Consider the following 15,313-nt stretch of genomic DNA (forward strand, 5'->3'; position numbering starts at 1 on the left):
TTAGGAAGTATCTAATAGGGTGCTGAAAGGTGACACGAACAAGTAATGTCAAAAATGTGATGAAATGAATCTTAACTCATCATGAGTGAGGATAAACGCTATGTTTGTTCACAACTGAAATTGTAAGCTAATCATTTTAAGAAAGGAGAGAATATTGTTAAATTTAGGCACCAATGAAGTTAGGGATAGATTTATACAAGGGTCATGTTTATCTTTTATAATCCCTTTTTTGTTTGCTTCACTAGAGGTTCTTCCACATATTAATCTTAATTGTCTTGCCGGTTCACAAAATTTTAATGGAATTTAAATAAACTGGTTTCCAGTGAAAATCCTTACTATTTCTCTCTCTTCTTATTATGAAATACTTATATACACACAAACACACATACACAAGAACACACACATTGTAAGAAAGGGAGAAATGGAATAAGCATATTGGTAATAGCAAGAACTATCCAAAAGGATTATCTTTAGCTACATATAACAAGCACGTTTATAGTTTTGCTTCAAAGAACTACTTTACCAAGTGCTTCACTGCTGTCTCCTGAATATTAGGAAAAGTTACAAAATGCAGAATTCAAAGGAGACACTTATCATGTTAGACTACATTATGTATGTTGACAGTCTGTTCTTAGATGTTTCAGTGATACAGTAACTTTAAATATATTGTATCAAAAATAATAAAGAAGCTTGTGATTTTTTAAAAACTTAATAGAATGTTCTATAGTCCACATTATGTCAGCTGTACATTATATTTTTGCTCATTTAAGCAGTTAATACATCAATTGTATCTATAGAATAATTATCCAGTAGATTCAACTGACACAGATGCAGAACTTCCCTAATCCTGTAGCCTTAATGCCCATCATAGCATGTTATGGGTCATCTTATAAATAAAGATTTGTTATAATATTCTCAATAGTACTATGTGAAGAAGGGCTTTGGAGATTCTTGCCCTTCTACTAACTATACCCTTGAATGTGAGCTTCAAAATATAACAATGAAATACAGTTTAACAAACAACCAGGTTTTGTTGATAGTAACTTTCATATCTGCAATAAGCAAAAAAAATTAAAATAAATTCTTATATTCATGGAAGAAGCTTTGATTTGGGATTAGATCCTTGAGAGAAGGGTTTTTACATGTTGTAAACTATTTTTTATATTGAGGATAACAATCAGGGTTTAGTCAGAACACAGATGTTTTCCTGTTCACACACAACAATTGCTACTTGTCTTGTTACAGATTATATGGCTGTTAAAAAACTGAAATCCTTGTCGCTTCCTAGTAGTATGTGGTTATGTTTTTCAGTTTACTGAATTCTTCATCATGAGACATTATTGAATTAATGAAGTAATAGGAAGTCTGTTGACTAATAATTGAAAATTGATTAAGTATATGTTTGTATACATCTCCCAGGAATTAACCAAAAGGGAAAGTGTGTTGCAACACATTAATGATAGCTATTTGATATAGCAGTTAAGGCATTAAACTAAAAACAGTGAGATCCTGAGTTCTAATCTTGCCTTAGTTCTGAAGGTAGCTGGGTGACTTGAGCTTCCTCTCTTAGCCCTAGGAAGAAGGCAAGGGCAAACCACTTCCAACTTCCTTGCCAAGAAAACTGTAGAGACTAATTCAGGTAATTATCAGGACTTGCATTGACTCAAAAGCACAAACAATAATAACAAAAGAATGTTATATTAAACATAAGATACTTGTTTTCAGCTTATTTTTTTCAGGCAGGTGTTGATTAAATGTGTATTTGTTATTTCCAAGTCTTTGGTTTCAGTTAAAAAAATGAATTCATTTTTTTTATTAAGGAGCTATTAATACATTTTGAATTCTTCCATTACATTCACCTTTATAATCATTTAATCTTCTTATGATTAAAATCATTGTCTAATTTTCAAACACAATGCTTCATCTGTTAACCAATAATAGGTATATTATTTCACATAAATTCAAAAATAATAAATATGTGGAAATGTTTCTATATGCATATAGGCAATACAAACCCTAATGGTATTAATGAAAGTAGCAAGAAAAGGATGGTCATTCTAAATTTCCCTTTCTGGGTATTATTGCCAATCAGAAGAGCAGAGACAGAGGCTTCTGAAAAGTTATGACCTGTATTTGCTAATAATCACTTACTTCCCTGCATCACTCATAGCAGGGAAATATTTGCTGAAAACATTCCTTGGCAATTCTTTTCCTTCTCTTTGTTATTTTTCTCGTTTCTTCTATATAGTTGAAATTCAGATTTTAATTTCTGTAGAACTGAGACCTAGCCTGAACTGTGCTATTTCTTTTAAAATAAAAATAACATTTTATACATGTCAAACTCTTGCACAAATTTTTCTCTTTCATTTACAAAATTTTGTTATATCAGTACAGTACATACTGTAAAGCAACATATGACAATTTGTTAAGGGAAGTTATATTTGTATAACTTTGTTATAAGTTCTGGAAGCAGAAGTACAATTTTCTTCTCATCACTGCAATTTTACACATACTTCTCTAAGAGTACTGTAAATATAATGACACAAGTTCAGAATAAACATGCATAAGTTTTGGTTTATTTAAACAGCAATGATTCCAGTTTTTTGTGTGGATTATTTTGAAAAATGTCCAAGTAAGGGTATTCAAACTATGATATTTTTAATTGCTTTCACATTATATTAGTATATAGTGTAATTAGTTTGGTTTTTGCTTAGTGTGTTGTGTGAATCCAGCTATTGTAGTTTATTGAAAAAAAGCATGACTTAACATAATATATAAACCCAGCCTTAATATATGGACTGATGATTTGGGCAATTATGGTAATAAGGCCATTTTATTTTTGTTGGGTATTTTTCATTTCATGAAAAGCAAGCGGTAGTGCTTCTGTTTTACATTTTTGCATTTTTCATTTGCAAGACTACTGTAGAATAACAAATTGTAGTGCCTTTGCTGTTTTTTAACATTTATACCTGATATAAATTAATTACTCAGCATGATTTCTTGAGTAAGTGTGCTTTTCTTGTCAAAGATGCATGGCAAGGGAATCCTGGCAGTGTATTAATCCACTGTATTCAGTATGCTGTATCTGCATTAAAATTATCAGAAATTAGTGGCCTGTCTTATTTCGTTCTTTGACACAAAGGTCCCAATTGAAGAATGTTGGTGGTAGGTTAGGGCAGCTATATTAAAAACTAAATTATAGTTTACCATCATTCTGCTGATTACTGCCTTTCTGGTGTAGCATCTTTGCAAACTCAAACATTTATAAGGTCAATTTAGGTACCGGTACTTGCCACAGCAAAGCAGATTGTGAGGAGACATGTTGAAGAGACTGTTGACCTTTGGGTGGAGGTCAATTTGTCATTCAAGAACAATTTATATAGAATAGAGGTATAGCAAATATGACATTGTGAGGAAATTGTTTGTGAAGTGGTTGTCTTCTGTTTTTACCCACATGCCATGTATGTGTATTTAGACAGCCACAGCCTCATTTAATTTCACTTATGAATATCTATCTCCTCCTAGTGGCAACTGTATTTGTTGTTTTTCCACTGGCATTGGTTTAGGGATGAAATAACCATGTTTTCTTGATACCAAATGAATTGTCTGAATCTTACTGTTTAAGGGAACAATCTGAGTCCAGTAGAAGCAGCTACTGTTGACTATAGATGAGATAATATGTATTGCCAATCTCTCTGTCAGTATATTGTTTAAAATGTTATTCATGAAGAACAATGAAGTGCAGTAGTTTTATCCAACTCCCATGTACTCACTAGGGTACTTCCTTACATGCTATGCAGTGTTTATAATGCTTTTAATACAACTATGTTTATGTTAATAACTGTTTATTGTTTTTGTACTTTTTTGCTTCTTGTGAGATGGGCAGTTATATAAATTTGATAAAAAGCAATTTGGTCTCCAAATGTGATAAATGTCATATAATAGACAAAACACATAGTTTACCCAAACTGTGGCTTGATTACAGTTTATATGACCATCCACAGTAATTGTCTTTTATCTTTTTCAAGCTAACTATAATTTAATGTATATGGGTTCATAAAGTGGTCTATGACTAATATATTTGCTTTTAATTAATATGCCTGTTTTCATTTTCATCACTGCAGGATGTAGTTAACACTTCATATATAATTCAAAGCAAAAAGTAGATATTATCAGATGAAATGAGAGAAAAAAAATTTTAATACTTAAAATTCTAGATCCTATGTACAATTATTTTAAAAGTATGATCTCAATGGCTAGAATTCTGAGTTTAGTTCTCTTGGTGAGAATATCCCATTAATGGACTTAAGAGCAGAAGCATTTCTCTGTTTTGTCTATAATTTCTTGAACACAGTGACACATTGGGAATAACTGACTTGGAAATGATACTTAAGAAAAAATATATTGAATGGTGTAGATTGCAAATTGAATATGATTCAGCAGAATTATATAATTGAAAAGCGCATTTTAATTTATATCCATAGAAGTAGGGTAGACCAGTTGGAGGCCAGTTCTGCTTTCCAACCAGCTAAATTAGGAACAACTTATTGCAATTTATTGCAACTAAGTATGCTTGAAAGTCAAAAGGATGGCCTAAGCTTTAATTCGTCCTATTCAGAGATGGTATTCAGCAGGTTCTGACCAGTTCTGGAGAACCGGTAGCAGAAATTTTGAGTAGTTTGGAGAACCGGTAAATACCACCTCTGACTGGCCCTGCCCCAATCTACTTTCTGCTGAGAATCAGGAGGCCAAGCCAATCAACTTGTGCTAATTAGGCTGTGCTGAAGCTGAAAGGAGCTGTTTTTTCTTGCTGTTTGCTTGCAAGGAGGTAACTGCTGCCAGGCAGAGGTGAAAGGGTGGGGACCAGTGGGTGGGTGGGCCTACATTCAGTGTATAAAACGCACCTAAATTTTCACCCCCTTTTAGAGGGGAAAAAGGTGCGTCTTATACTCCAAAAAATACGGTATGTGAACATAGTCAACTCTCATTTATGTAGGAACTCAGGATAAAGAAACCTGGATGTGTACCTGATCTGTCTCCCTTTCTCCTTTTATTTATTTATTGTTGAACATGATTGTGAAAGATTGATTATATTTGCACTATGGGGTTTGCTGATTTTTGCATTTGAAAGGAAGTACAGTAATTTCAAAGTTAATCTTCTATTTGGGAAAATTATTTTTCAAAAAAAATTGAGCTAACCTTTTTGAGAATTGATACAAAAAACATGGGATTAAAACAGTGTGCTTGCATTCTAATTTCACCTGTTTTCCTTTCTAAAAAAGGAATACTTTGTTCCAATACAACATATTAGCCACAATTCATGCCAGGCATTTTATGATAGTACCCAGCCATATCATCCTCAAAACTCCAATGAGCTCACAGGCCAAAAAGGTTTGAGACTCTTATGTAAGACATCATGGAATTCCAAATTAAATATAGACATGGATTTTTTATTAAAAAGTTACTTAAATGTAATCTCAACCAGTTTTATCTTACTTTGAAAGAAGAGTTTATACAGAAAGAAATAAGGTCCCATGGGCATTTAGTTTATTTGGGTAAAGAGATAATAGAAATCATGGCAAAATTACATGAACACCTTAGAGTCAGGACGATTGCTCAAGGTGTCTTCTGCCAAACAGAGATTGGTGGATGGTTACTGGAATGCTGACGACCTGAATAGAGAGTGCCATTTCTAGAAAAGCATGTCTAATAGTTATTTTATAGTTCCTTTGGTGTCAGGTAGTAAATCTGTTTATCTTAGACTCTTTAAAAAGTTTTTTTTTTAAAGATTGAGTTGACTGATGTTTAATATTATTTGTTTATTTATTGTTGTGGCACTGTTTTTTCTGATTTATTCTGTAGTAACTCCTTACAGAACAGTAAGGAGTTAATTCCCTTGATGATTTAATTGGCTTGGAATTGGTAGACAAATAGAGCGAAATGTTAAAATATGTATAACATAGGATTTGAGAATTGAAAGTTTGATACAACTTTTCCACCATAATGTATCTTCATCTGTGTAATTCAATAAACTCACTATAAATCCTAGGTGTAGATAGTTATGTTTCTTTGGAGAAAATTGTGTTTTCCTTTTAGGAATTGCATATCATTGAATTGTACATAGATTGCAATTCTATAGCTAATACTTATATAATACAGCTGAATGTATACTGACTGATTGTATCTGCAATAAAGATTGGTCATATGTTTAAATGACCAAGAGGTAAGAGCTTCCTGCTTGAGAGTGATATGCTTGCTACTGCTTTTTTTCTATTTCCCTTCCCATGCATACATTTAGACAACTGTCTTTGTTCATGCATGTCATGTAAGATTCAGATTATACTTTTATTTCAGAATATGACTTGACGAATTATCCCATAATAGATAAAATGCAGCTGAGACATACTTCTCATTAATATATTTCTTTAAATACTGTTCTATACACTATGTAGAATTTCTGTCACCAATGTGCCACAAATCAAATTGAAAACACTCTAATACTGTAGAACTCTAACAGTCAAGGTTACAAAATATGTATGTCATATCTTTGTCTTCTGCAGTACATTTTAAAGTGACTTTACTCAAGTTTGCTCTGTATAGGGCAGTATAGCTTGATGCTTGAAGTCAAGTTTGATGCTTGAAATCTCAAGAGTTTCTTGGTTTACGCCAACCATATATCAATATCCTCCTACAGGCTGTGATACCTATGTTATAGCTTTGCATCTGAGTTAAGCTGTTTTACAGGCAAGACAATGCTGTAAATAAAACATGTTTGATTTGGTGTATATTATTCAATTCTGTTGAACGAAACTGTTTCATTCTACTCCAGAAATTATCTCTACCCCTAGATAAGAGACATTTGTTCTGATTCACATAATGAATATTTGTAACAGGTACATTAAATTTCAATCAACATATTTGAAAAAGGACTTGTGTGAAATTCATCCTTCTAAATTGTTCTAAACACGAGACATTATGATGCCTTTTTTATTATAGGTTGTCTGGCAGTAATTGTTGCAAATCCTCCAAAGCCTTGATGTTTGGTTTGTGAAATTGACACAGCGGAATCCACAAGGAATGGAGAAATCGGTTTCCACTGCTTTATCAGAACAGGAGAAAGAGCATGAGGATGACCAAGAAAAAGCTGTGCCAATGACTCTTGTGTCAAACAAAGAGGATCTTATTGCCCTTGAGTATCCCCAAGGTGAAGCGAGAATTCCTGTTTTTTTTAAAGATGGAAAAACATCTTTTGAGCACACAGCTTTGTTGAGGGCATCCAAGGAAGGGGGGATTGAGCTGAAAGAAGCTGTCCCAAATTCTTCAGAGAAACTAGAAGCCATGAATAGAGAAGGGAAAGTGACTGAGATGTGTAGTCATAAAGAGGGTATCAATTTATTATCCCTATTCATTCGTCAAGATTCAGATACTGTTTTGAAAGACAGTGAAGTCACAGGTAAGTCTAGTGCTACATAATGGCAGGCTTCGTAAGGCTTTATTTCTTGCTCCCTAGATAAGCCAGAGTTCAGAGAGCACCCTGAGATGAAAATGAAAGAATTATCTAACAAGTCAAGAACAAAATCACAGAAAGATCTAAATGTGATTCTTATACTGTGGATAATTGGATTAAGGCTGGAAATATATAACATGGCTATAGTATGTTTATTTAAGATATACAGGAGCATGATAAAAATGTATCCTACTATTAGGGGGACAGTTGGACAGAGGAAAGTTTTACCTTTTTTTATTAGGAAGCATGGCCATTTTTGTTAATTTCTGCATATGGGATTGAGTAAGCTTTTTCAAGCTAAGGGCAACCCTTTCTCTTGTTATTCTGTTTGGGAACAAAATGCGCAATGTGATTGCACTGATGTGAGTGGGATCTAATAGTTTGGACTCTTTTTCATAAAGGTGAATTAAGGAGCAGAAATGAAGCCTTAAATCTCACAAAAGGCTTATAGGAAGGAAGTCCACAAAAATGCTTGTGTGCTGTATCTTTTACATGGTGGGGGGGAGCTAGCTAATAAGTGTCGGGAATAGATATTAAGGTTACAGATTTTTTAAAATTTCAATTGCAGAATAAAAGCCTTGTTTGGATATGTCACTTGGCTGCACCAAATTGACACCACCACATGCTAGAATACCATGTATGTTTTGACTCCTAACAAAGTCTACATACAGTGAAGCAAGGAAATGTACCCTTAATCAAAAAGATTTGATCTTAGAAGAAATTTAGGAGGTGTAGAAATACAATACAGGTAGTCCTCATCTTACAATCACAATTGAGCCCTAACTTTCTTTTGCTAAGTGAAACGTTTGTTAAATGAATTTTATCCCATTTTACAACTTTTCTTGCCACAGTTACCGTAAGTTGAATCAGTGCAGCTGTTAAATTAGCAATGTGGTTGCTAAGTGAATCTGACTTACCCATTATCTTTACTTGTCAGAAGGTTGCGAAAGGGGATTGCATGGCCCTAGGACACAGCAACTGTCAGAAACTATGAGTCACTTGCCAAGTGTCTGAATTTTGATCGCATGATCTGATGCTGTAATGGTTGTCAGTGTAAAAAATGGTCATCAGTCATTTTTTTTCAGTCCCATTGTAACTTTGAACGGTCACTAAATGAATTGTAAGTTGAGGAGTACCTGTAATTATAGAAATAATTATTACTGTGATAATAAATACAATATCAAATTTCTACATGGTAGAATTCTGCCCATTGGAGAGTTGTGGCTTTTGAATTTTAATTGTTGGGTACCATTTTCTTGGAACTGTATAAAGTTTATTTTTCTGTGTGTTCCATCAAGCTGAGTTATTTTATTAAAAAAATATCCCTTTTTCGTGATCAAATTTTTTTTTGCAACCAACAAAAACAGTTTTCACCACAGTAATCCATTATGGCAAATATTGTGTGGAATGTATCAGAATTGTTAATTTTAGAAGTTAAAAATTGGATACAGAATTAACCCTGATCTCTGTTATAGTTTTATATCTGCTATTATTATTGCTTCCTTGGTACTTAATTATGAGCTGAGAATCCATCCATGGATATTTTTATTTACATATATGAAAAATGAATGCCTGCTCAAATGTTTTCAAATGCCATTCAGAAATAGCTGGATTTTTAAAAGTATATAAATGTCTTTCTGTTTGCTTGTTTTTTCTTTTTTCTTTTTGCCAACTTTGTTAGCTCCTTCTGGTCACAAAGAAACAAAGAGAAATATGCAGAGCATTGAAAAACATGCTTCCTAAGAAGCTGTGAAATTTCATTAGGCTTCACTCACACATTTTCAAGTTTACCTTTCACAGCCAGAATGACTGAAAGCCATTCTTTTTTTAGCTAAAAGTTGATATTTGCAGTTCAGTATGTGGTGCACCTGGAAATTGGCTCAGAAATTACTTATATTTTATTTTTGATATTTTGTTTATTATGAGCTGAATGAACATTCTCCTTTCAGCAGTATATAATGGTGTATCTCTGACATTTTGCATAGGAAATTGTATAGGAAATTGCCATAGGTTTGTTGTCAGAGGTAACTATTGCAAAGGTACTTCTTTCAGAATCCTGACCATTGACAGGTTTGCAATGCACCTGAGATGACACGATAAACTAATCACCTCAACTAATCAGACAAGGTGAAAATTACAGTTGTAGGATACATGTGATAAATTGGCATTTTGAGGAATATGAAATTGGCCAATTGCCCAAGTATGCTTAGCCAGAAGAACAAGTGGGAGGTTTATTTATTTAATTGGTTGAGGTGCTTCCTTTCTTGTCTAGAGGCACCTATCCAGGCTGAGAGCTTGGGGAAGGAAACTTCCACTGGAAGGATAAATCAGCATAAAACTTATTATTGAGACACGTGTTTTCAGTTAGCTAGTTTCTATGATAATTTTCTGATAATTTCTATAGGTCAGGGGTGTAAAATTTGTGGCCCGCGGGCTGGATGCATCACATGCTGGCTCTCCTCCAGCCCAGTTTAGCAAAGGGAGAAAAGTCCCGATACGTCATGGGACATCGCCGTAATGACACGAGTTTGACATCCCTGCTATAGGTAATCCTCATTTACCAACAGCCTCATTCAGTGATCTTTTGAAGTTATGCCAGTACTGTCTCAATCATGTGATTGGCATAGCCATCAGAACGTAACGTCCTATTGTTTTTCTTCCCCTCTCCTGATTTTAGAGCAGACAGATTGAATAGAAAGGCAATACAAGAAAGTAAAGAACTACACAGTGGAGAATACACATTGAAAGCAATGTGCTGATGTTTGCAGCTACATAAACAGCCCAAATAATTCCCCATTGTATGCCTATATATTCTCCAATCTCTCCCTTTTGTGAGGAGGGGGGAAATGACCAAGCAATTTCCATAGGCAATTTCTCCTGTGCCTGATTAATTCCACTCCCCAGCAGAAAGTTTTGAGAGGAAAGGATTACAAGAGAGTAGGCACTTAGTGGGGAATGCAGCAGGTTGTGTAATGCACTTGAAGCTGCCAGTGCCAGTATTGCTTTCAGTATGTATTCCCATTGTGAGCCTGCTTTTTCTCTTGTAATTCCTTCCTCTCAAATCAGTGTAAATATAAATATTAATTCCTTCTTGTTAATTATCCCAGTCCTGGGTTTACCATTCCAAAGGAAGAGAAGGAGGTCAGGAGGTAGGCAAAAGTGAAACGTGTGAACTCTCAGTTTTGAGCCAAAAAGCATTGTTGCAGTCACATGAGTTTCCATTTACTGTAACAGCTGCTTTGCTTAGTGACAGAGTTGCCAGTCCCAATTGTGGTCACTAAACATGGACTATATTTGCTTAGTAAAACTGCTGACCATGCTCTGGAAGTAGATGCTACATTTTTGGAATGAGAGAATTAATTGATGTATCCTTCATATTTACGTGTGTGTGTGAAATGTTAGATTGGTTTCATTTTTGCTGCTATAATTTTGATGAATTTATTCATCAAGATCACGGGTGTCAAACTCGTTGCGTCATGTTGCCGTCACATGATGTATCGTGATGTTTTTCCCCTTCGCAGAGCAGGGGTGGGCGTGGCCTGCACGTGACACATCTGGCCCATGGGCTGCCAGTTTGAACACCCCTGATCAAGATGATGAAAAATTTGGTAACATTATCAAATACTTTCTACATTTCTGGAGACCATGACAAAACCTTATATCTCTTAAGATTTTTTTTTAAATATTAAAATACATTTAAATAATTTTGTAATAATATGGATACAAAGTTAATACTTTGTAAAATTTATGTGCCTCTTTTTAAAACAAATTCTAAATGCAGTGCAAGACGGCTAATCCTGTCTTGCATTAACAGAATTCTTAAGACTGCTAAAAAACAATGGGCCTCTGTCCCAGTGTGGCTTTTTTGGCCTACAGTGTGTTTGTGATCCTGTTTCTGCTGGTAAAAGTGAAGACAAGAAATGTCTTCAGTGTTCATTTCAATGTTCATTTTCTGAGAGAGAGAAATAGAAAACAATACCTGAGGTTTGATTTCAGTTATTATAAACTTTGCATTTTGTAACTTGAGCTACCTGCTGCACCATGTCAAACGTGAAGATCCAAATATCAACCAGTATTGCAATAGAAACATCTACTTAGTCATATGCTGATCTTTACTGCTCCTTTTTGCCTTTTGCATACTTGATCTTTACAATGGATTCAGCTTCAACTTATGGATAGTTAATATTTTCTAATAAACTGTTGATATTTCTTTCCATCTGCCAGTCAAAGTACTATTTTTGTAGCCATTGATTTTTAGTTTGTATATCTCTAGATCAGGGGTCCCCAAGTCCTCGGCCATGGACTGGTTCGTATCCTATTAGGAACTGAGCCCCTCAGCTGGAAGAGAGTGGCGAGCAAGCGAGCAAGGCTTCATTTGTATTTACAGCTGTTCCCCATCATTGCCTCAGCTACACGTCAAATCATCAAATATTAGATTCTCATAGGAGTGTGAATCCTACTGTAAATTGCGTATGCGAGGGATCTAGGTTGCATGCTCCTTCTCTTTTCATCCGGTCCATGGAAAAATTGGCTTCTACAAAACTAGTTCCTGGTGCCAAAAAATTTGGGGACTGCTGTTCTAGATGTTTATAAATTTAAAAAAATCCCTTGAGCTGATCTCAATTCTTCATGACTACATCCATGCAGTTTTCTTGGTAGCATTGGAAGTGTAGTCTGCCATTGCCTTCTCTTGAATGTTTTTTCCACTTCATGTACTTAGCCAATTACATTGTACCTGACTTCATTGTACTTATACAGAAGTAAAAAACACTGAATTAAGTAAGAGATGTTTCAAAATATAATTAGATTATGGCTGTTGATTTAATATAAGTGATTTTGAGAAAATCTTTATATCTTTAAAATCAAGAAGAAATTGGTTTTTTCAGTAGAAGAAGAGATGTCAGAGTCTAGGGATGGAGTGAAGAGGGGGATCAGCCTAAAAACCCTAGGTATCCAAAAGAAAACTAAGTTTAACCCTACCTAACTCTAAGCAGGTGCTAATCATTAGTTGGGAAGATTCCTATGCATAGACCTTTAGCAACAAATCAGTTTAATTGAACCTTCACATGTTGACCTGGTCCTTCATGCCTGACAGTTTTAGTAAATATAATTCTGTAGATGTAAAATATATGACCAATATTTTGGGTTGTACTCATAGATTTTATAAAGATTGTGTTTAGTTGGAAATATTGACATTGTAGATATTATGATATACAATAGTAACAATTTCGTAAATATTTCTTTAGGAAATAATTTTAAGATGTAAATCATTCTAAAATAATTGTTTTTATTGGTGATGGCAAGGAAAAGGTAAAATGATCTCATACATGTCTAAAAATTCTAGCTACTGAAGCCAGCTTTTCAAAATATAATATTTCTCTTTTTTATCTTTCTTTTCTTACCTAATAGAACACCTACACAGTTCTTGATATCTTTAATGAAAAGAGCAGGACAAGAATTTTAAAAATTATAACTAATATTTATGTAATCATACTCTCTATATGTTTTTAACAGCAAACTACCTTTCCAAAATAAATGTTGTACAGTTCATAAATTCTAGCTATGTTATGTCAGTGATAAAATTATGAGAAATTAAACAGTTAATGCAAACAGTGATACAACTCTATCTATATATCATTGGAATGACATCAACTATCACATATATATCTCAGGCAAGCATTTGAAAAGTATTAATTTTTTACTCTTACAAAGATCCTTTTCAGAATCTCTATAAAAACCTCTTTTATGTAAAATACGTAAAATCAAAGATCTGCCATGTTCTACATCTGTTACCCTCATCAACTATATCGACTAAGGCCAGTGGCAAACGATTATCAGAATTGAAGTCCAGAGCATCTTGATAATTCCCTGTTGCCTATCTTTCTTCTAGATCCGTGATGGCAATCCTATGGCATGCGTGCTGGAAGTGGCACCCAGAGCCATCTTTCTGGGCATGCAAGCCATCACCCATTGCTCGTCTGGGTTCCAGTGTGCTGGCCAGCTGGTCTTCACGGACACAGGAGCACCAGAAACTGGAAGAGCAGCCGCCTGGTGTGCATGCAGGGCAGCTGCTCTTCCGGTTCCCGGCATGCATGCTCCCATTTTGGCACTTGGTGCCAAAAGGTTCGCCAACACTGTCCTAGATCCTCCATTTGACACATAGTTGTTTTTCTTTTCCCTTATATAGCCTTCCCGTTAACAGAATAATTCATTCTTCAGTCCTTGATCTATGTAAAGAAACTGTGTCATATTGCAAACACTGGAAACATTCTCTCAAGACAAATTGGACATTCGCTGCCAATTTTTTCTGGACTGAGGTTTATACTTGGAATATTTCTATGCTATTTTACTCAAAAAATTGGGGCAAATTAAAAAAAAAATAATTTCAATTTAATTCACAGTTAGATCAAATTAGTTAGCACAAATAATTTTATTTTTCCATTTGATAACATTAAAATTTAGTATTTGGCAATATGTTTTTGTGATATAGTGAGGAATATACCAAAATTTTTCTGGAGCATATGTAAATCTATTGTAGACAATAATTGCAAAGATATTACACTGAAATCAACTCATTTTTAATTAATATTTAATTCCTTACACTGAAATGGTACTTTGCAAGGTACATGAGATATTTTCCAAATCAAATACAGTGCTAAATTGTTGAATACGAACCCAAGGGAAGTATCTGAGAAAAGTGATCCTTTTTATAGAAATACCGGTACTTACATTATTAATACTTAAATTACTTTCAGGTGCTTTTATAGCAACAATAACACCCAACTTGATACAGTAGGTGTGAGAATTACTTGTGGCCCTGATAGGAATGACAAATCAAAAGAGGGAAAGATGTGGACTGCCTGTCCTCTCCAAAAGAGGCAGGCTTCCAGACTTCTACATAGAAAAATTGGGAGGAAATGGACAAGAGATTTTCCACCCCAAATTCCCTAACTATGGGTATCTGTGAATATCTATAAATCTGAACAGGAAAGGGGAGGGGAGGGGAGAAGGAATTAGCTAGTAAGGGAGGAGTTTTAGAAAAGGTTGTTCAGTCTTGAGAAAGAGGACTTTTGAGAAAGAAACTCAAAATATCCTTTTCCCCTGATTTTTTTTAGCATAAAATGAAATAGAGAAAAACTGATCAGTTTCCAAGATTCTGTTAGTCTGTCTTGCAACAATGAAGAACACTCCTGGAATCTTTATTGCATCTGTTACTTGACATTGTCTACCTCAAAGAACTGGCAATATCTTATTTGAAATTTCTTCATTGGAAATCTTGTGTTACCTTCTTTTTACATCTTTTAAGTAAATACAATACAATAAATTGTTACATAGATCCTTGTATTTGAATTAATATTTTCCAATATAGACTGCAAAGAGATATATGACATTAGGATAGAAGGCCTCAGATAAAGCCTTAAATCAATCAATCTATATTTTAACTTTTGACATAATATATTACCTTAAGTTGGGCTAATTACTAGACAAAAAACCCAACAACACTGATGGAACTCCAGGCTCACTTTACATTTTGAGCTGTTTATCTTTTTTTCACCACACATGTGAATATCACTGGGGTGGATTGTAAATAGTACATAATCTCATAATACAGAAATGCCGATGTAAACCTGCTTTTACAAAACCTGCTTCTCAGTGCTTGCAAGCAAAGGTCTTGGTGGCTAGCTGATGGAGCAGGAGGTATTCAGGGTAGTTTGCGAAAGTGAGAAAAGTGATCTTATAATGTGTGTCCTGCTGACCAGAAGAATTCTCTCACTTTTATCCTGATATCACACTGAGGGTAATTCA

General features: G+C 34.4%; 1 protein-coding gene across 25 annotated transcripts in view; it reads left to right on the plus strand.

Annotated features, from left to right (window-relative positions):
- Positions 1-15,313, plus strand: part of WIZ (WIZ zinc finger) — a 76,537-nt gene that overhangs the window by 2,484 nt on the left and 58,740 nt on the right. For 10 of the 25 annotated variants that reach the window (XM_087883589.1, XM_034407672.3, XM_034407705.3 and 7 more), the window contains exon 2: positions 6,997-7,453. The exons of 11 other annotated variants lie outside the window; for them this stretch is intronic. In XM_087883589.1, coding sequence (XP_087739715.1) covers positions 7,078-7,453 — 376 coding nt within the window. In that variant the 5' untranslated portion in view covers positions 6,997-7,077. The remainder of the gene's footprint in view (positions 1-6,996; positions 7,454-15,313) is intronic. 4 more of the 25 variants (XM_034407696.3, XM_087883591.1, XM_087883592.1 and 1 more) reach the window with 1 other exon arrangement.

The sequence above is a fragment of the Pantherophis guttatus genome, chromosome 2 (genome assembly GCF_059756535.1).
Source record: "Pantherophis guttatus breed Tessera chromosome 2, ASM5975653v1, whole genome shotgun sequence".
Taxonomy (NCBI): Eukaryota; Metazoa; Chordata; class Lepidosauria; order Squamata; family Colubridae; genus Pantherophis; species Pantherophis guttatus.